A 22,445-nucleotide genomic window follows, 5' to 3' on the forward strand; every position below is an offset into this window, starting at 1 on the left:
CCTCGCACCCCTCGGGTCAGACAGTCTCAGGCCCCCACTTGATTAATTGATTATCTCCTTTATTGCTACGGAGTTAGGGAGAATGACCATGCTCTCCTGATCCTCTGTCCCCTGAATCAGACCCCCCTGCTCAAGACACTCCGTCACCTTGCTTCTGTTATTTCAGCGTTACCTCAGCTCCCGGAGACGCTTGATTCCCTCAGATCTCTCTCACTGATTGCAGAGAGGGGAGGAGGCTGAAGCGTGCCGCTGCACGTCTATTCTAGGTCCCGGGCCGCGTGTCTTCTGCAAGCCCGACCGGACTATTTTCAATGCTGCGGCGTGATACACACTCTCTGTAGCCGTCCCCCAGCTATGAGAACAGTAGCGATTTTGTGTGTCCTGGTCTGGGGATTTCGCAATGGTACCTTATCTGCAGGGGAGGGTCAGCTCCGGGGTCTCTCTTATCTGACAGCCTTAGGTCAGGGGTGAAGTCTTCTGCCCGAGGCGATGGTGCTGTCAGCAGTATATCCTTCCGCCACTCCGGCAATCTCCCGCCTGCAGGGCCTCAGTTAGATGAATCCCTTCTTTATCCCGAACGTGACTCGCCACCCAGGGTCTATGCGATCCAGTGGGGTCCTGGTTTGGGTTGTAATGCGGGGATGGTATAAAAAGAAGGCTCTGGTGATATTAGAGCCCCTTTTGGTGCATTTGTCCGGGAGCTCAGGTTTCCTGCTTCTTGCTCCACCAACGTTCAGGCTCCGCCCCCATCAACAAGTCTGTTTTCTTGACCAACTAGAAATCAACACTTAAATTTAAAGCCAACATACAGATAACATTCTATTATTCTTCATTTGCTAAAAAATAGTCGTCTGGTTAATTAAGATACAATGCTGTATGTCTTCACAATGGCAAAAGTAAAAATAAAATGTTTAAAAAATATAAAAAACAATATAAAAGTTCAAATCACCCCCTTTTCAAAATAAAACAATAAAAAAATCAAACATACACATATTTGTTATAGCCGCGTTCAGAATCGCCCAATCTAGCAATATAAAAAAAGAATTAACCCTATAGTTAAATGGCTTAACGAGAAAAAAGGTCAAAACGCCAGAATCACTTTTTTTGGTCGCCGCAACATTGCATTAAAATGCAATAAAGGAAAGACCAAAAGATCGTATCTGCACCAAAATGGTCTCCATTAATAACGTCAGCTCGGCACACAAAAAATAGACTTTCACCCAACCCGAGATCACGAAAAATGGAGATGCGACGGGTATCAGAAAATGGAGGAGTTATTTTTACTGATACAGTGGGTACGGAAAGTATTCACACCCCTTTACATTTTTCACTCTTTGTTTCATTGCAGCGACTTGGTAAATTCAAATTCATACTATCTATTCCTGACACTGGAGGGGCTTATAAACTTCCGAAGTATATAGTTTGAAGTTTGGAATCTGCCAATATGGGGCTAGTTTTCTGACTGTTTCGGATAACAGGATACATGATTTTAGTTTTTTTTTTCGTTTAGTCTCGTTTGAATATAGGTCAATATTAAATAGTCTCCTGATGAGTCGACTGCCTTTGGTGAGGACGATGAAACCTGTAGAAATGAGAGGCTTGGAGAGTGAGTGTGTATACGTCACCTCACCCTATATACTGAGATGTGGGGTATATGTTTTTTCTATTAGTCACTTTCCAACCAACCTTCAGGGGGCGAATTATGGGTATAGTTTTACATTTGTAATTAATAAAGTTTATTTTTTATTATTTTGTCAGCAAACATGAGGAATGACAAGAGACAACTCATTTGAGGAGGTGCAATTTTGGTTAAAACTATTCCAACATTATGAACATAAAAAAGGCTTCTCCCCTATGTGACGTCTCTGATGTTTATTAACAGTTGATTTCCAGGTAAAATATTTCCCACATTAAGAAAATGAAAAAGGCTTCTCCTCTGTGTGACTGCTCTGATGTCTAACAAGAAGCGCTTTCTGGTTAAAACATTTCCCACATTAACAGGAAAAAGGCTTCTCTCCTGTGTGGGTTCTTTGATGGCTATCAAGACTTATTTTCCATTTAAAACATTTCCCACATTCTGAACATGAATATGGCTTCTCTGCTGTGTGGATTCTCTGGTGCCTAACACAACTTGATTTATTGTTAAAACATTTCCCACATTCTGAACAGGAAAAAGGCTTCTCCCCTGTGTGGATTCTCTGGTGCTTAACACAATCTGATTTACTGTTAAAACATTTCCCACATTCTGAACAGGAAAAAGGCTTCTCCCCTGTGTGAATTCTCTGGTGCGCAACAAAATGTGCTTTCTGTGCAAAATATTTCCCACATTCTGAACAAGAAAAGGGTTTCTCCCCTGTGTGAATTCTTTGATGGGTAACAAAATGTGATTTATGTGCAAAACATTTCCCACATTCTGAACATGAAAAAGGCTTCTCCCCTGTGTGAGTTCTCTGGTGCATAGCACAATCTGATTTATTCCTAAAACATTTCCCACATTCTGAACATGAAAAAGGCTTCTCTCCTGTGTGAGTTCTCTGGTGTGTAACAAATTGTGATTTACGTGCAAAACATTTCCCACATTCTAAACATGAAAAAGGCTTCTCCCCTGTGTGGATTCTCTGGTGCTTAACACAATCAGATTTAGTGTTAAAACGTTTCCCACATTTTGAACAGGAAAAAGGCTTCTCCCCTGTGTGAGTTCTCTGGTGGATAACAAAATTTGATTTATGTTCAAAACATTTCCCACATTCTGAACAGGAAAAGGAAAAGGGCATCTCCCCTGTATGAGTTCTCTGGTGTCTATCAAGAACCGATTTCTGATTAAAACATTTCCTACATTCTGAACAGTAAAAAGGCTTCTCCCCTGTGTGAGTTCTCTGGTGAGTAATAAAATGTGATTTCCATGTAAAACATTTCCCACATTCTGAACATGAAAATGACTTCTTTGCTTTAGGAGCAGTTTGTTTTTTAATGCCTCTTTTGTGACTTTGATTTTCCTTAGTAATTGGTAATGAATCAGAAGATGGGACCTGTTTCATAGGGTCAGATGACAGATCTTTGCTTTGAATGGATGATGGTATATCTGGAGTAATAGCAATCACTTCAGTTGTATCTTGTAGGATCTCAAGATCATCAGATTTAAAAATTGAAGATGTCAGCTGTCCCTCTGATCTCCTGGTACAGTCATCTGCTAAGATAAAAACAATTATTATTTTTTAATAAAATATCCTTGAGTTTTATATTTTTGAACATTTCTACTTAAACTGTACATAAAAATGGCAAGCTATGTAAAGGCTTTAATTATTTACCAAGTCAATGACAGTTCACAGTCTAATAGAAAACCTTGTTGGATGAACCAGTAGTGTGCGGTGTTCAACTGTTTGTTCATTCTGCCTCCCAAATATCGAATAAAAAGAAACCAATCAATGTTATGCAGGTGAAAATAATACCAATTCTCATCTCACAAAAAACAAGTCCCCACTCAGGTCCATCATCTGTCAATGGAAAAACAGAGGTTCCCACACTATTAGTGGCTCAAAGACTGTTGAAAAGCAACAAGGTTTCCATAAACCAATCCAGCAAAATCCGCTCTCACTTCGGAGTCTTGCAGTGTGCGCAAACAACATTTAGGATCCCTGTATTTAGCAATATTATAGTGAGAAGAACCCACTTAATTTGCGGTGTCTCCTGGAGCACAATCTGGGCACTATGTGCTGGGTAACAAAATGGCAAATGTGTAATTTTCACTCTCCAACATCCACTGCGTGTTAATTTCTGGAAAGTGGCTGTGGAGTCACAATATTCACTCCTCCTAAGGATTATAACCCTCAGTGAATTAATTTATAAAATGGAATCACTTTATGGGGATTTCGACTATTCTGGTTTTCTGTCATTTAGTTATATTTGGGCTTCTGCACATGGTGTGTCCAATCTCATCTGGGATCTGTTCCTGCTGTCCAGCTGGAGTAATCTGCTCCCTACTTCAGCCAATTGGAAAGTACCACACCCTACTAAAGCGCAAAGCACATGGCCGGAATCTGCCAAATACAGCGTTGTTCTCCTCTGGTTCAGTCCTCTGTGCTCAGCTTGCGGCTTGTGTATTTGTTTCCTGTTGTGACCGTGGCCCGTTTACTGACTACTCTTGTGTCTTCTGATTCTGTATTCTGTCCTTCTGGTTCTGACCCAGCTACCTGACTATTCTTCTTGCCATCTAACACCACAGAAGAGCAGGTAACACCATGGGCCAAGCCTAGGGGTCCCAGTGTAAGTCCAGATTCCATGTGAGGTTGTTAAAGGGCGATGAGCAAGGCAATCCTTGGGATATGGAAAGCAGAGAAGATAGAGCCAAGCATGTTCATGGAGGACATCTTTTGAGCTGCCAGGTGACCATGAACAGTGCTCCCAATACATTGTGTCTGTAAACTATTCCAGCTAGATCTGCATTCAAATAGCTAAATGGCGCTCCTTCCCTTCTGAACACTGCCATGTGCCCAGACAGTAGAGTACAACCGTATATAGGGTATAGTGCGAAGCTGGAAAATAATTTGTAAGATCCATTTGTTTTCTATTATCCTTTGTGCAGAATTCCAGACTTACCACCACATAAAGTGACACACGTCAGATATTAATAATGGGGCCTGATTAGGAACTACTGAAATGATCAAACTCCACAGTCTCCATCAGTAATAAATGAGTAACTAGTGGTGAAACCTCTCTGGGGTAATTAGAGTATGGGTCTCGGAGACTTCACAATCTATACTATCTTAAGGTCCAATATTTTCTGTCAGATGAGTTTCAAGAAGAAATATTAGGCATTTAAAGAGAACTGTGTATAAGGCCGGTTTCACACGTCCTGATATTTCCGGTACTGGAGATGTCCATTTGTGTAATACTTGTAGCACACGTGTGACAACTATGTCAGCATCCGTACCACATGGACGGCCGGCAGGGATGAAGCGATACATTAATCGCTGTTCCCCGGTGGCAGGTGCTGAAGACGCTCTCATCATTCTCCTCTACTCTGCCGGCAGGGAGAATGATGAGAGTTATATTAAAGTGAGAATGATGATAGTAGGTGCGGGCATTTGGGACTATTACTCCCATCAACCTACACCTGCTGCTGCCAAGAATAGTGACAGCAGGAGCGGATGATGGGAGTATTCCTCACCCACTGCCTGCGTTATGACTAAATAAATGAATGAAAAAAAATGATGTGGGTTCCCCTGTATTTTCTATAACCAGTCTGGCAAAACTCACAACTGGGGGCTGCAACCCTCATCTGTCAGCTTCAGCAAGGCTGGTTATCAAGAATAGAGGGGTCCTCACACTGTTTTTTTAATTATATAAAGAAATAATTTAAAAACATGGCATGGAGTTCCCCCCATTTCTGACAACCAGCCTTGCTAAAGCTGACAGTTGGGGGCTGGTATTCTCAGGCTTGTAAAGGGCCATGGATATTGACCCCCAAGCCTAAAAATAGCAGCCCGCAGCTGCCCAGAAAAGGCACATCTATTAGATGCGCCAATTCTGGTGCTTTGCCCGGCTCTTCCCATTTGCCCTGTGTTTTGTTTTATTTCTAATAAAAGACTTTATTCTGGCTGCATCTTTATTTATCATATAACTATAGGATTAGTTATGGATAGGTGTCTTACTTTGATACCTGGTGATGAAATCTTTATTTGTAGCTTTCCGTTAATGAGATTCTCGTGCTCTGGGGCGGGGCTGTGGTGGGGCTGTGGGTGGGGCTTTATGAGGTGTGCTGATTACATATTCATCTGTATTGGCTTATGACAGGTCGCTGACCCCTCACTGACCTGCCCCCATTATTACATAATGCATATAATAGCATTGATATTATTGTTGATAATGCCTATAATATTGTGGCTATTGTGAGGCTTAGAAAAAAATTACAGCAAAATGTCACCAGCGGCCCCTGTCCAGTAGCCTCTATCTCTCACTTATAGATGCTACTGTGCAGGCGCCGCCATCGCTGGTGACATTTTGCTGGATGTAATTTTTTTTCTAAGCCTCACAATAGCCACAATATTATAGGAATTATCACCAATAATATCAATGCTATTATATGCATTATGTAATAATGGGGGGCAGGTCAGTGAGGGATCAGCGACCTGTCATAAGCCAATACAGATGAATATGTAATCAGCACACCTCATAAAGCCCCGCCCACAGCCCCGCCCCAGAGCACGAGAATCTCTTTAACTGAAAACTACAAATACAGATTATACAACAACCACAAGACAGATTTCATCACCAGGTATCAATGTAATCAGTATAACGGCGCTGACCTGACAGTGTCTGTTGGTTACTGTGCACAATCCGGCTGACAGGGGCACTTTAAATTTAGATCTTAGGCATTTGGAAGAGGTGATGGAGAGATTTTTCTCAAGGCTATCATGGAGTTACAGACTCACATTAGGCAGGAAGGCCGATCCCACCACAATCAAACTATCATACAGAAGGAACAGGTAAAAAAAAGACAGAATAAAAAAAATGAAGATAATAATACCAAAGAATTTGTGTTTGCAATCATTTTCAGGAAGAAACTGAGTATTATCTGACAGAATTGCAGGGGTGTCAATACTTTTGGCCACAACTGTATACAAGTTTCAGGCGTTTGTCCACACAAGTTCCTGTAGCTTCCAGAAACACACTCACACTGTGGTAATTACCAACCTCCATTACTTAGGGCCTAACCCCTCCCACCAGTGAGGTAGACATCACATGGGCTGATCACGTGACCCTGACATCATCGCAGGTCCCGTCTTTAGGGAAAAACCCGGCCAAACATTAATCTGCTGGGAGAAACATATCTTCCATCCAGTAAAACACCCTTTACTGTACCACTACTGAGGGGAGAACACTAAACTGGAGTTGCCCTCATTTATGGTGGACCTTTGGAGCCACTATGAGTCCTGACCGGAAGAGTAAATAAAGTATTAGCGCCCCCATTTCAGGAGAGATTGTGCAGTAATCTGAATTCCTTAGGATGGAAAACATATTGGAATTCATGACGTTTAGTAAATCTATGAAACCAGGGCTGGAGCCAACACATCTCCTGCAGGCGGGAATAAATGTATATTACAGCCATCAGCCACGCACAGCTTAGAGATCTATCAGGGCACAGGTGGAATGTTTGTCCTGCAGTTTATCACAATCCTCCTTGAAATTACTGTATTTTTTGGACCATAAGACTGTCATGATTTGTAGTTTTGCCTTGTCCTGTATGTTGTATAATATGTACCTGGACCATAATCTAATTTAGGCTTATGTCAACAGCTAGTGGAACTTTGGCTATTGTTTTCCTAAGCAGAAGATAACCTACAATACACATCCTGTAGACTAAGTGGAGCCCTTACATTTCTAGAATCTTCTGATGGACCAAACCATTGAATAGTAGGTGTGACCCCTACCCCCTTCAGATGGGCTGATCTCAGGAGCTCTGACAATACATTCTTGTTTTAAGTTTTGTTGTGATTTGAGTGCGGACGTGGAAGGAGTCACAAACTGAGTTGAGGACAGCGCGTGACGTCCGTGGGATTGTGTGGAATCCTGTGGACTATTGCAAGGATTATTGTCTTCGTATCCGGCACAAGGACTATCGTGAGGTGCCCGGATTTGTTTCCATTGTGCGGACTTATTGTGGACTTCTCATGGACTCTAAGGACATTATGGATATTTGATGTTGTATGCTTCCTGCCTTAATAAATCTCGTTGGATCGTCCCTCGGCCTGTTGTCCCTTCTCGCTCTGTCGTATACCCCGTCACAAATACGCACCTAGCTTTTAGAGGAAATTAGGAAAAAAAATTGAACCAAAAATGTGGTCAATTCTGTACTTAATATCCCCTATCCTGGTATATATGGCCCCCTCATCCCCATTCTGATACACATGGCCCCCTCATCCCTATCCTGGTATGCATGGCCCCCTCATCCCTATCCTGGTATGCATGGCCCCCTCATCCCTACCCTGGTATGCATGGCCTCATCCCCATCCTGGTATGCATGGCCCCCTCATCCCTACCCTGGTATGCATGGCCCCCTCCTCCCCATTCTGATACATATGGCCCCCTCATCCCTATCCTGGTATGTATGGCCCCATCCCTACCCTGGTATGCAGGGTCCCCATCTCATCCTAGTATGGATGGTCCCATCCCTATCCTGGTATGCATGGTCCCATCATCCCTATCCTGGTATGCATGGTCCCATCCCTATCCTGGTATTCAGGGCCCCCATCTCGTCCTGGTATGCAGGGCCCCATCTTATCCTGGTATGCAGGGCCCCATCTCATCCTGGTATGCAGGGGCCCATCCTTATAAGTGGCCCCACCCACATTCCTATCCTGGTATGCATGGCCCCAACAAAAAACATAAAAGAACCCAAACCATTACACTTACCTACCCGGCGCTCCCTTGCAGCGTCCTGCTCCGGTGCCAGCAACTGCTTTATGCTTGTAAGCAGCGCTCATAACAGTGAGTATTCACAAATATTCATTTCTCTTAAGTAGCGGCACACGTGACCGCAGGTAGCAGCAGGAAGCCGGTGGCTGACACTGCGCGCTACTGAAGAGCAAAGAATACTCAGTGCCCTTTGCGTGCACAGTCCTGGCAGCTGTGCTCTGCTTGTGAGCAGCACATGACGTCCCTGCCATGTGCTGCTTACAAGCATATAGCAGTTGCTGGCACCGGAGCAGGACGCTGCGAGGGAGCGCGGGGTAGGTAAGTGTAATGGTTTGTTTTTTAATGTTTTCTGAAGGGGCCATGCATACCAGGATGGGGATGGTGGTGTGGGCCAATTATAAGGATGGGGCCATGCATACCAGGACTGGGGTTGGAGGCTAATCATATCAAGATACTATTATTAAAGAGAAATGAATATTCATTGCCCTCCAAGCCCATGGGAGTGGAATGCAGTGAATATTCATTTCTCTTTAGCAGCAAGAACAGGAGTTAGCCGCAGCCACCGGCTCCAGCCTCGTGTGACCCACTGCTCCGCCGATGCCGTTCCCCCACCTCCCCACCATAGCCAGAGCCGGTACATCCAGACTATAAGACGCACCCCCCATTTTCCTCCATATTTTTGAAGGAAAAAAGTGTAGTTTTAACACAAATTGAAAAGTCAGGAAAAAGGGAAACTCTGTTATTGTACAGAAATTCACACTTGGCCTCACTGCACATTTAGTGTTGTCGATCATAAAAGGGAAAGTTTGGCCAGAAAGACTGGACCTGGTCTTGTAGGGACCATGAGACATTCAACAGCACAGAAGGGAGAGAAGAGTCATCCGATAAGATCTCAGGGATCTAGGAAGCCAACAGCATCATTACCCTCCGCTTTCTCTTACAGGCCCAGCATAAGATTTTTCTTCAAGTGATTTTTTAACTTGTCAGCACATTCTACGTACGCTGTCATTTGGCTTTATAGTTACAGATCTGGGCAGGTAACGGTCAGCGACTCCTAATACCAGGGGGTAGGTGGATCTACCAGGTCGTATGGTCTATAGAAAAGGGCTTTCAATGCCCAAAGTCATTTGAACAGTTTTGGGTGGAGGAGAATGTTGTGGTCTAGAGGCAAAATGGTGATCATGGTAATACGGCCAGACTACACCACCGATAAAGCAGCCACAGCCGGTGACTGAGAGGAATCTGTGACTTCTCTGCATTCAGTGGTTACTACTCACCTGGGTAGTCATATGTGGGAATCTCTTTACACCGCTCATCATCTCTCACATATGTCTCTGTAGTATTAATATGGGTCAGATCTTCACCCTGAAACAAATATTGTAAATGTCACCGACAGATGGAGAAGTCCCATCTATGATCAGCTCTAATCCTGCCATCTCCACCGCTCTCATTACACAAGTATAAAACATATAATACTGGTGGATAAAACAAGACTGAGCACAAGACCTTCACAGCCGTCTACACATCATAGGGGAGATCTCCTGACACCTTCTCTCCATCTACCTGATGATCCTGAGGAGCACTGGGATCTTCTTGGTTACAGTCCTGTGGAAGAAGAGGACGGGGACATCTCTCTGGTGTTGTCCTCTTACTGGATAGATCTGGAGGAAACACATACAGGGACTGAATTCATTCTCTACATACAGATAATTATAGGCCGTGTGTATTTAGTCCTGTCTATTACCTGGTGATGTGAGCGGCTGGGGAACCTCCATTATGACGTCCTTGTACAGATCTCTGTGTCCTTCTAAATACTCCCACTCCTCCATGGAGAAATAGACAGCGACATCCTGACACCTTATAGGAACCTGACACATACAATGATACCGTCATCCCCCGATCCCTTCATAGTGTTACTGTATAATGTCCCAGCATTCCCAGCAGTGTCACCTCTCCAGTCAGCAGCTCATTCATCTTGTAGATGAGTTCTAGGATCTTCTGGTCATTGATGTCCTCATGGATCAGGGGGTGAGGTGGAGGCCCCGTGATTGCTCTCAGGGGTCTTCCACGTCCCTCAGACACAGGATCCTGACAGCGATCACTAGAGGTCTTCTTCACCACTGTGTAATCCTGGTTATGGAGAGACACATTAATAAATCTCACTACAGACATTTCCAGAGTCCTCACCTCTCCAGTTCTGTCCATCTGTTATTCCCATAGATAAGAATGATGTAATGTGACGTCATCAGAATCTCTCACCTCTCCAGTGAGACGGAAGAGGATCTCTAGGGTGAGGTGTAACATCCTCTCCGCCATCTTGTCTCTGTCCATATCCGTCCTTGATGGGTAAATCAGGAAAATTCTCTTCTGTAGAAGATCTTCACTGAGAGGATCCGATATTGTAGAGACCTGAATGAGAAGAAGATGATCCGATGTAACACCATAAGAATCCTGTGTAATAATACAATTACTGGAGATAATAAGGGAAACATATGAGGAGATTTATTATCTTACAGGGTTTAGTTTTCTTCCCTGACATCTACTAATAAAACCTATTGTGACAACTCCTGGAGTGGACTCTCTGGGCCGTGATATCAACCCACCCTGGGTGAGCTGACCTAGTGAGTACCACCCCGTATACAGGGAGCGTCAGGGGTAGACCCAGGGGGATGAAGTTTTACGACTGTTGGTACCAGGTGGCCAGCTCAAAGGAGGCACGAGAGACCGTGTCTAGCAGGGTGAATACAGGGGCACGCCGGGTACAGGAGGGCGCAGAGCGCATACTCGGAAGCACGCAGGGTACAAGAGAGTGCAGAGCGCATACTCGGAAGCAAGCCAGGTACACGCAGGGACCTGAGTACAAAGGGCGACCATAGATATATGGAGAAAACAAACGACCAAAAAAATCTCACAAAAAATATATAATAATACAAAATATAATTTATTAGACAATTATCACTTTGCTTCCCTGCTAGGCCAGCTAGGTTCCTACATGGTCGCCCTTTGTACCATATACACTTCATAGATAAAATCTCTTGCTCCAATATGTGCAGCTAGAATTGAATAAAACCACTTGGTGGCATTATATAACAGGAGCAAAGAGATATATATAGAATAGGACAATAATGAGAAAGTCGTACTTGAAACTAGATATATGGAGAAAACAAACGACCAAAAAATCTCACAAAAAATATATAATAATACAAAATATAATTTACTAGACAATCAAAAAGACCAGGACAGGTGGAAAACACAGTGCTATGGGAGATCCAAGTCTGCTTGTGCATGCAGAAAAAGCCATGGGACACACATGTAGCAGGAGGGGGATGAATATAAATCACATATAGTGCCTAGCAGCAAAATTCAATATAATTATACTTGCTCATAGCAAATTGCACTTCCTCCAATGGGCCTCATAAAGTCCACCTCACCAGACATATATCCATAATGAATAGCATAATGCAATGATGATATAAAGTGTTAAATTCTTACCTGGTAAGGATAAGAGGCAACCCGCCTGGTGTGTGTCCCCCCCGACGCGCGTTTCGGCGTGAAATGCCTTTCTCAAGGGGTGGTAGGAAAGGGGAAGTGAGGGGATTAAAACCGCTATGTCCACCAATCACAAACAAGTGTACCACTCGTGACTCATATGGCCAATCAAAACCGCTCAATGACGGCTATACAATTAAAGATCCCGGTTACTATGGGGATGTATATGTGCCTCAGTATATCCGTGTCATATCCAGGCCGCCTCTTGTGACGCATGTGCCACCGTGGCAACCAAAGACACCGAGCGGCGTCGGCGTCAGCTGACCAGTGGCGACACAGGAGGTGTGACTAATCGCCAGATCAACAGAGACACCGAGAGCCGCCGGGCGCCGCGGAAGCTGCAGGGCACATGCGTAGCGCCGGTCGGCATGAGATGGCATAATGAATAATATTGGCTCAAAGCCGGGAAGGCAATTATTAGCAATGGATACTGAATAGACTACACATTAGATATATAAATGCAGGCGCTGCCTAATTTGAATAAAACAAAAATATCGCCGTATATCAATGGATATGGGTACGTCATCAGTGATGTTATGGATAAATCATACAAGGTGATAATATGAATACGACACTCAAAACAGAATAATAAAATGAAACCCTAAAAGATAAAGTCATTATGCTATTCAGGATGATAATGTGGATTTCTGATGAGATAAGATAAGATAAACACAGTTGTAGCTATATGTGCATATATACACTAAATTGGTGATGAATAATAGCTTAATATTTACTCAATTATTGAAGACTATATATGAAAATAGAACTGACTCAACAATAAATGCTATCATTTACCACCATAGGTATAATCATCATAATGTCATACACATACAATTCACATCTTCACGAATAACATAATATATCCTCAAATATGCAATAAGGTCTATTAATAAAATAGAAGTAGAATACAACTTGCTTAGGATATCATACATTATAAGGTAATACAAGAAGGGTAACTCCCGCGACGTAACAAAAGTCTAGGGTCACATGACGTATCCCAATCCACCGACGGTCCATGCCACATAGAGTACACATATAATAATGGACAGAGCTAAATAAAAGAAATATATAAAATATTACAACAAAAATATAAAAACAAACGCATAACTGCAATGTAACAAGGAGACTATAGATGTCAAAGCCAGTGAAGATGTTATAAGAATGGAACAAAGCTATTTGATTCATTTAGGCCCTTAGGGTGAACAGTGTCTAGTGCCCAAATCCATCTTGTCTCACATTGAGACAATTTTTGGCTGATTTTTCCCCCACGGATATTTGGTTCAATGATATCGATACCTCTAACCTTGAGTAATGAGCCATCACACCCGTGGTGCAATTTAAAATGCCGTGGGGGCACAACAGCAACATATTAGTGAGCCGGGACTTAGTAGCAAGGAGTCCCCGAAGCAGGCTACAACTGTCTGCCGTACAAGTAGAGTTCATAGGAACATCTGACAGGAGGAACTCCAGTGTAACTCAGTACTAGGAGTACTTCACTCAAAGGCGCTATAAGAGGAGACGTTCAGAAAAGGCACATATGTTGGCGGAGTGTTGGAAAGGAGTACTTCATCTTGCCTGGAAGTTGGCTGAGCTCCTGACCCGGAGGACACGCACGGATGCGGGCACCTATACCACAACAGACTGTGAGTAAAGCTTTGGCACTACATGCCCTGGTGTCCTCCAGTTATTCCTGCGCCAACCCACTTTGCACTGCTACATCCCCTGCGCCCGACACTACACCATCTAAGTGTCACTTCACCTACACTGCCCTGGGACTACAGCCCTGCCTGTGGAGGGCTATATCATCACTATTGCACCACATAATCTGTCCCAGAGGATCTGTCTGCAGCGTCGGCTTACATCTCTATTGCCAAACACCACAGGTGGCGTCACAAATCACTCATCATAAGCACACTGAACATTCCCCTTTTACAATGGGCACCCAGGGCCACGGACTGGATGCCAGCTGCCGTGACATCTCCCATTGAAGCTCATCGGGCCCTATACCGAGTACCCCACAGCCCTGGGTGTGAGGGCGTCCCATACACATGGGGCCAGGATGGATACACATGGTGGTCAGGCTGGATACACATGGGGGAGCCAGGATGGATACACATGGGGGGTAAGGATGGATACACATGGGGGGCCAGGATAGAGACACATGGGGGCCAGGATAAGACACATGGGGTCCAGGATGGATATATGGGGAAGGGCCAGGATGGACATATATGGGAGCAGGTTGCATATATGGGGGGCAGGACAAAAGATCAGGAAGCATATAAAGTATATGGGGGTCCAGGAAGCACATATATGGGGGGACCAGGAAGGATATATGGGGGCAGGATAAGACACATATGGCCAGTATGTATAGCTGGGGGTGTAGGATGGATATCTGGGGGCCAGGCTGGAAAAGGGACATAGGGGACCAGGCTGGGGCATATCATAAAATAAATGGGGCCAGGATGGAGCATATCTAATATATAAAGCTCAAAGTGTGTGTGTATGTGTGTGTGTGTGTGTGTGTATGTCTGGGATTGGCATCCGCACCGTCGCAGCTACAGCCACAAAATTTGGCACAGTCACACGTCTGGACCCCAAGAGCGTCTTAAGCTATGTTGTGAGGCGAAATTTTAACCCTGCGCGTTCCAATTCACCAAACAATTTTGCCCCTATCTACATACTGGGGAAAAAGTGTGTGCGCGTCAAGCCCCGCCCCTCATTATGATGTCATAATGGTTGCCATGGCGACGCTGATTCATCATAGGTTGCAAGCCCCGCCGCTCATTATGATGTCATAATGGTTGACTATGGGATGGAGGATGTGTGATGGGTATATGGGCACTGGACTATGGGATGGAGGATGTGTGATGGGTATATGGGCACGGGACTATGGGATGGCGGATATGTATGATGGGTATATGGGCACGGGACTATGGGATGGAGGATATGTGATGGTATATGGGCACTGGACTATGGGATGGCGAATATGTATGATGGGTATATGGGCATGAGACTATGGGATGGAGGATGTGTGATGGGTATATTGGCACTCGACTATGGGATCGTGGATATGTATGATGGGTATATGGGCACAGGATTATGAGATGAAGGATGTGTGATGGGTATATGGGCACTGACTCAACTATGGGATGGCGAATATGTATGATGGGTATATGGGCATGAGACTATGGGATGGAGGATATGTGATGGGTATATGGGCATGGGACTATGGGATGGAGGATGTGTGATGGGTATATGGGCACTAGACTATGGGATCGTGGATATGTATGATGGGTATATGGGCACGGGACTATGAGATGAAGGATGTGTGATGGGTATATGGGCACTCGACTATGGGATGGCGAATATGTATGATGAGTATATGGGCACTCGACTATGGGATGGAGGATGTGTGATGGGTATATTGGCACTCGACTATGGGATCGTGGATATGTATGATGGGTATATGGGCACAGGACTATGAGATGAAGGATGTGTGATGGGTATATGGGCACTCGACTATGGGATGGCGAATATGTATGATGGGTATATGGGCATGAGACTATGGGATGGAGGATGTATGATGGGTATATGGGCACGGGACTATGGGATGGAGGATAATTATAATTTGCTATAACTAACCACAGTTAGTTACTATGCCCGGGCAGCGCCGGGCTCTTCAGCTAGTTATAAAATAAAGGGGGCCAGGCTGGGCAAGATTATTAAATAAAGGGGGCCAGGATGAGGGACTAAATTACTGTTTGAGGGCCAGAATGAGGAAAACGCTATATTAATTTATGGTGACAAGTGAGAAACATAATTTCTTTAGGGTCCAATTAGGGACACTATTACTACTGTAATATAATTTACTTTTTGTCCTTTATGAAGGCTCTCGGAGATATACTCCTTCATAGCAGCCTGTTCAGGGCCAGAGAGATTGTACAAATGGGCCTCGGACAATTTGACACCAGGAACGAGATTAACAGCACAATCAAATGGGTGGTGTGGTCGTAAGACCTCAGCCTCCTTTTCGGAGAACACATCCTCAAAATCCTTTAGGTACACTGGAATACCATCCAGACTGACAGATGACACAGGTACATTTACAACGCAACCCATCAAACAATTAGGACCCCAATTAACAATGTCCCAGGATTCCCAGTCGGGTTATGTACTCGTAACCAGGGAAATCCATACACCAATCCCACAGGAAGAGTGTCCAGAACAAAACATGTAATACGTTCTTGGGTTGCCCTCCCAGGGCCGTGGGGTACTCGGTGCCGGGCCGGTGTCAGCGGGATGTGTCACAGCAGCGGTGACCCGGTCCGTGACCCTGGACGCCCAATTAATGGGGAGATGTGAATGGTGGAATGTAGTTAGATGAATAGTTTGTGACGCCACCTGTGGTGTTTGGCAAGTGAGATGTTAGGCTGACGCTGCATGCAGATCCTCTGGGGCTGGTGGTGTGTTGCAGCAAAGATGGTGAAGCTCCCCACAGGTGGAGCTGTAGCCCCAGGGCAGTGTAGATGTAGGGGAAGAGGAGAGGCGCAGGCAGTGTGGAAGCTGGTACCCAGATGTAGCAGTGCTGGGTGTGTTGGCGCAAGTATCAACGGAGGACACCAGGGCTTGTAGTTCCAAAGCTTTACTCACAGTCTGTAGTACACACAGGTGCCTGCCTCCGTACTGTGTCCTCGGGTCAGGGACTCAGTCAACCTCCAGGCAAGATGGAATGCTCCCTTCCAACGCTCCGCCAACATGTACCTTTCTGAACGTCTCCTCTATAGCGCCTTTAAGTATGAAGATCTCCTACTACTGAGTTACACTGGAGTTCCTCCTGACAGATGTTCCCAAGAACTCTACTTGTACGTCAGACAGCTGTAGCCTGCTTCGGGAACTCCCTACTCCTGAGTCCCGGCTCACTATCCAAGTTGCTGTTGTACCCCAAGTCTTAGATGGGAGTAGTGCATTTACAGTCCACTACTCCACCAGTGTCTGCTGCAGAACCATTAGTGTCCATACAACCTCGGGGACCGGGCCCCGGCCTTGCGCTTAGAACTTCTAGGCAGGGTTCTTCCTCTAACCCACGTCCTCTCTGTTCCCTTTTTCTACTTAGTTCCGTACTAATCTCTCTCTCTCCTATGGAAGATCAGATTTCAGTTCAATGTCTTTCTCCTTCTTTCCTTTTCCGTGCCAGCTGGCTCAGATCACTGAGGCAGCTGCAGCACTCCTTCCTCCATCCCTCTTCCAGGGATCCCCACTCCTCTCCGAGTAGCTTCCTTCCTCAGACTCTCCTGTCTGACCGCCCTGTCGGACTGACCTGTAATTCTAAACCTCACCGCTCTTTTATGTGTTCTAAACTACACCCACCTCCCAGCACTCTTCCTGTTCCAAGCAGGGAGCCACCAAAGGTGCTCTGCTACTCTGCAAGCAAGGAGCCGCAATGTGGCTTTGCTGAACTACTCTGTTGTGTGGGGTACGAGTGTTGGAGCGTGGTCAGGAGCCTCCAACTTACCTGGATGGTGGGGCACCACACCTCAGGAGGAGGTGCAGTACCTCTGTGGCGACTGAGCCTCAGGGGCGCCACATACCCCCCCGTTAAACAAAGCACTTCCGCGGGTTGCAAGGCAAACAAAGTTAACAACACAGGAACATACAAATTTTTGTAATGCTGAATAAACATTTCCTATACTAAACTTCCCAATGTGGGAGGTACTCATTCTTGAACGTTGCAAACAATTCTTAATTAACTATCTAAAGTCTTAGTTCAAAAGTGCAATTTTCAATACAATATGTAATTCAAAGTGCTATTGCCTGTTACTCACTATCACTTCAGTATTCTTCATCAACACATTTCTTCATCACCTTTCCTTTTTCACATTTTCTACTTTCCTATCATTAGCTTAAAGTGATAACCGTTGATACCTGGTTCATCACCTACATTCTCCAAATCTTTATTCAAATCTCTCATCTCTTTTATTAAAACATTCCTACATCTTATATAAAAGCCATTTCCTAGTTACCAATACTATCATAAGACACATCATTATCAAATACTTCACATTAAAACTTTCAACAATTCTTGTAAGTGCTGGACACTGCTCCCAGCCGGGATCTCTTGCAGTGTCCTTTGATTGGAGTCACGCTCCAAATGAGGTAGACCTTATCTTCGCAAAGTGTCTATGTAAAACCAAGAGAGGGCACCTAAAGAGGTGCAACTATTTACAATAACAGTTCTGGACCATTCACCATCTGTGATCTCTGCAGTTCCAAAGATAAAGGCTGCCAATAAAACAGGGCAACTCTGGAAAAATAAACTAGGACATGATAACCAAAAATAGAAAACTGGTGCAAAAATAGAAAACAATGGCACAACTGTGCAAATACCCTCCTGGGTAACGAGAGTTATTTTAAGGAAACATCTTGACTACTGGTTTTTGTCCCCTCCTGGGGTTTCTGGACTGGAACCGCTTCCAGGGGTGATAGTTTGGGTGTTTTCATCCTGTTGCTGGTTGCTTGCCATAGGGCACTGAAGCTGTGGTAAGGGAACCCATGATGCATATCAATGCCCATCAGCTGTTCCTCATGGGTGGATGGCTCTGTTGCTCGGGTGCGTGGCCTAGCACCGAGGGATGCCGCAGCTTGTTGGCGCTGGTAGGCGACTACATGGGGACTCGGCAGCCAAGGGATCCCGAGGTCACTATCCCAAAGCGACCTAGGCTCCTCCAATTCCCGAAGATGTCGAATCGTGCGCGCCTGTTCCAGCCGTACCCTCCTCAGTAGGGACCTCCTCCACCTCCCCATCTCCGACAGTCTAGTGCTGACTCTTCCACCTGCCCCATTTCAAGTTCCCGCAAGCCAGCCTCTGACAACGTGAATTCGGGGGGCAACCCATTTGGAGGGCCGGGGTGTATACCTGGTGCGGTCTCTGCTCCGGTGCAGGCGTAGTGGCAGTGGGCGCTGCCCGGTGGGACACCGGGGACGGCGGTGGATCCAGTGGTGGCTCCGGATCCGCGGGCATCTCTGTAGGGACCTGCGCAGCCGCGTCAGGTCCGGACGGGGGTTTCTCTTCCTCCGCTTCAGCTCCCGGGGCCTCACACAATTCTTCCTCCAATGGTGTGATGGCAGCAGCAGGCTCCACGGAGTCTGCCGGGACAGAATCTGGTGCAGCGGCGGCGGGTACCGGTGTCGCAGGTACCGCAGGTGTAGGCCCCTCCTGGGCGCGCTGCCAGTTCAGTGTCCATAGTGCTTCCTGCCTCAGTTGCAGGCGGCGTGTCAACTGGGAAATTTCGTCCTCCAGCTGCTGGTGGGTCATCCTAGAAGCAGGGTCTGAGCCTTCAGCCATGGCGCCGGGGAGTTCCGTTTCCCCGCGCTCCGTAAGCCTCCTTCCCTCTTCTTTCAAGATGGCGCTCTGGCGTCCTTCTTCCTCTTCTCTCTGCCCCTTTCCCGCCACTGGCTTCTGCCCCTCCTTCTTGGAGTGGCGTCTTCTTCCAACGCCTCCATACCAAGCCAGAATATGAACCCCTCGGGGGGTGGGTCATGTTGCTGTCACATAGTAATTCAGGCAGGGGAGGCCCAAGACCGTTCGTGGTCTTTTCCTAGGACCTCCCATATCATCACGCCCTTCTTCTTCGCGCCAGTGGCTATTTTTAATGTCCATTTTACAGTATATCAAATTGGGTCTTCTGCACATTCTCTAAAGTTTTAAGTCCAAGGCACACAGAACCCGATGGCATCGGATCTCGTCATCCTGTTCGTGACGCCAAGTTGGGTCGCCCTCCCAGGGCCGTGGGGCCAGGGCAGTGTAGATGTAGGGGAAGAGGAGAGGCGCAGGCGGTGTGGAAGCTGGTACCCAGATGTAGCGGTGCTGGGTGTGTTGGTGCAAGAATCAACGGAGGACACCAGGGCTTGTAGTTCCAAAGCTTTACTTACACTCTGTAGTACACACAGGTCCCTGCCTCCGTACTGTGTCCTCCGGATCAGGGACTCAGTCAACCTCCAGGCAAGATGGAATGCTCCCTTCCAACGCTCCGCAAACATGTACCTTTCTGAATGTCTCCTCTATAGCGCCTTTAAGTATGAAGATCTCCTAGTACTGAGTTACACTGGAGTTCCTCCTTGCAGATGTTCCCAAGAACTCTACTTGTACGTCAGACAGCTGTAGCCTGCTTCGGGGACTCCCTACTCCTGAGTCCCGGCTCACTATCCAAGTTGCTGTTGTGCCCCAAGTCTTAGATGGGAATAGTGCATTTACAGCCCACTACTCCACCAGTGTCTGCTGCAGAACCATTATTGTCCATACAACCTCGGGGACCGGGCCCCGGCCTTGCGCTTAGAACTTCTAGGCAGGGTTCTTCCTCTAACCCACGTCCTCTCTGTTCCCTTTTTCTCCTTCGTTCCGTACTAATCTCTCTCTCCTATGGAAGATCAGATTTCAGTTCAATGTCTTTCTCCTTCTTTCCTTTCCCATGCCAGCTGGCTCAGATCACTGAGGCAGCTGCAGCACTCCTTCCTCCATCCCTCTTCCAGGGATCCCCACTCCTCTCCCAGGGATCCCCACTCCTCTCCGAGTGGCTTCCTTCCTCAGACTCTCCTGTCTGACCGCCCTGTCGGACTGACCTGTAATTCTAAACCTTCCCGCTCTTTTATGTGTTCTAAACTCCACCCACCTCCCAGCACTCTTCGTGTTCCAAGCAGGGAGCCACCAAAGGTGCTCTGCTACTCTCTAAGCAAGCAGCCGCAATGTGGCTTTGCTGAACTACTCTGTTGTGTGGGGTGCGAGTGTTGGAGCGTGGTCAGGAGCCTCCAACTTACCTGGATGATGGGGCACCACACCTCAGGAGGAGGTGCAGTACCTCTGTGGCGACTGAGCCTCAGGGGCGCCACATTCTTGTTGACAGTACCCCACCTTGAGGATAAACTCCTCGAAGACAAACTTAATAACATTATTAGCAAGAGGTGTTTTATCAATGGCCACGATATTAATTGGAGTTCCCAACCTGACTGTCCCTAACTTACATTTGGCCACCAATTCAGAGTCAATCAAGTTCAAGATGACCCGAAGTCCACAAAAGCTGAAGTGGAAGTACAACAGTTCTGGACATAAAGTTCCTCTTCCAGCAGTAACTTAACCAATGAGGAAAAAAGTACCTGAGAGTCTGGGCAACCTCCTCGATAGTTACCCAGACTTAGGTGTTTCCTGGCACATTGGGAAACGGAGGACAGGAGGGACAGTTCTTTTTCTAGTGTCTCGAAATACCACAGTAGAAGCAGAGTCTCCCTTTCAATCATTGTTTCCTCTCCTTTTCCTTGACGGCAGTGGCCCCCACCTCCATGGGCTCAGAATGTGGTGTAACGTCGAGATTACTCGGAAGTAATGGAACTTCCAGCTTCATAACACCCCTCTTCTGTAGTCTTCGATCCATCCGGATGGCGTGAGTCAAAGCCTCCTGCAAGCAACTAGGTGGTGGACGGAGAGCCAGAGCGTCCTTCAGATGATCAGAGAGTCCCCTCCGGAACTGGCACCAAAGAGCAGAGTCGCTCCAGGACACCTCGGGGTACTATCGTCTAAACTCCGAACAATACCACTCGGCTGAGCGGTTTCCCTGAACAAGATCCATGATAATGTCGTCTGCCAACCTGACACAGTCCGGTTCGTCATAGATAAGTCCTAAGGTCTCAAAAAACCTATCCACCGACATCCGTTCAGGGGCAGTAGGGAGCAGCGAGAAAGACCAGTATGGAGAATCCTCCCTGAGCAAGGATATAATAATCCCCACCCGCTGACTCTCATCCCCAGAGGATCGAGGTCTAAGCGAAAATAATAATTTGCAACTCAGTGAACGTACGAAACTTATCCTTCTCACGACAGAAGATGCGAGGTAGCTTGACCGAGGGTTCGGGAGAGTACAAGGTGACATCTACAAAATCACCAGTCCTACCAACAACATGAGGGAGGGGCACCCTGCACAGTCTTAGGGTACCGTTACACCTAGCGATGCACCAGCGATCCCGACTAGCGATATGACGCGGTCAGGATCGCTGGTGCATCGCTAGGTGGTCGCTAGTGAGCTGCCACACAGGCAGATGTCACCAGCGACATCGCTGGGGACGGGGATCGCTACTTACCTGTCAGACGCGGCGAACCTGCGTCCTCCCGCCCGGCTGTCCAGGAGCTTCTCGCGCGATCAGCGATAACCAGCGGGGGAGCCGGTCGGAGGTAAGTATCACATGCAGCGATATCGCTAGCAATATCACTGCAACGTCACAAAATGGGTGACTTTACAGCGATATTGCTAGCGATATAGCAGTGTGTAATGGGGGCTTTAACAGTCTCCGTCATCTCTTTCTGCAAATGAGTATGGGACGTGGCCAGGGTCCGGTGCTCCACCGACAATCCCCGCATCATTTGCATCAAACTGGACACCTGATCCGCCAAGTTACGAAGCAGATTCATAACCAGGGAAAAAAATTATAAACCCCTT

General features: G+C 46.4%; 1 protein-coding gene across 1 annotated transcript; it reads right to left on the reverse strand.

Moving 5' to 3' along the window:
• Positions 1–1,712: 1,712 nt before the first annotated feature.
• LOC141076804 (uncharacterized) lies at positions 1,713–21,252 on the reverse strand. The gene is made up of 5 exons (XM_073564114.1): positions 21,112–21,252; positions 10,675–10,824; positions 10,366–10,545; positions 10,160–10,283; positions 1,713–3,187 (listed from the first exon to the last, which is right to left on the reverse strand). Exons 1-5 carry the CDS (start codon positions 21,250–21,252, stop codon positions 1,995–1,997), a joined length of 1,788 nt encoding a protein of 595 aa, XP_073420215.1. The 3' UTR covers positions 1,713–1,994.
• Between the last annotated feature and the right edge of the window lie 1,193 nt (positions 21,253–22,445).

Source organism: Dendrobates tinctorius, unplaced genomic scaffold (assembly GCF_039654945.1).
Source record: "Dendrobates tinctorius isolate UK_male_01 unplaced genomic scaffold, ASM3965494v1 ptg000430l, whole genome shotgun sequence".
NCBI classification, from domain to species: Eukaryota; Metazoa; Chordata; class Amphibia; order Anura; family Dendrobatidae; genus Dendrobates; species Dendrobates tinctorius.

Coding starts and splice junctions, on each gene's coding strand:
- LOC141076804 (XM_073564114.1), bottom strand. CDS start 21,252: ATGATTGAAAGGGAGACTCTGCTTCTACTGTGGTATTTCGAGACACTA. Junction 10,284..10,365: donor ATGAGCTGCTGACTGGAGAG/GTGACACTGCTG, acceptor TGTATGTGTCAG/GTTCCTATAAGGTGTCAGGA. Junction 3,188..10,159: donor CCAGCCGCTCACATCACCAG/GTAATAGACAGG, acceptor TTATCTTAGCAG/ATGACTGTACCAGGAGATCA.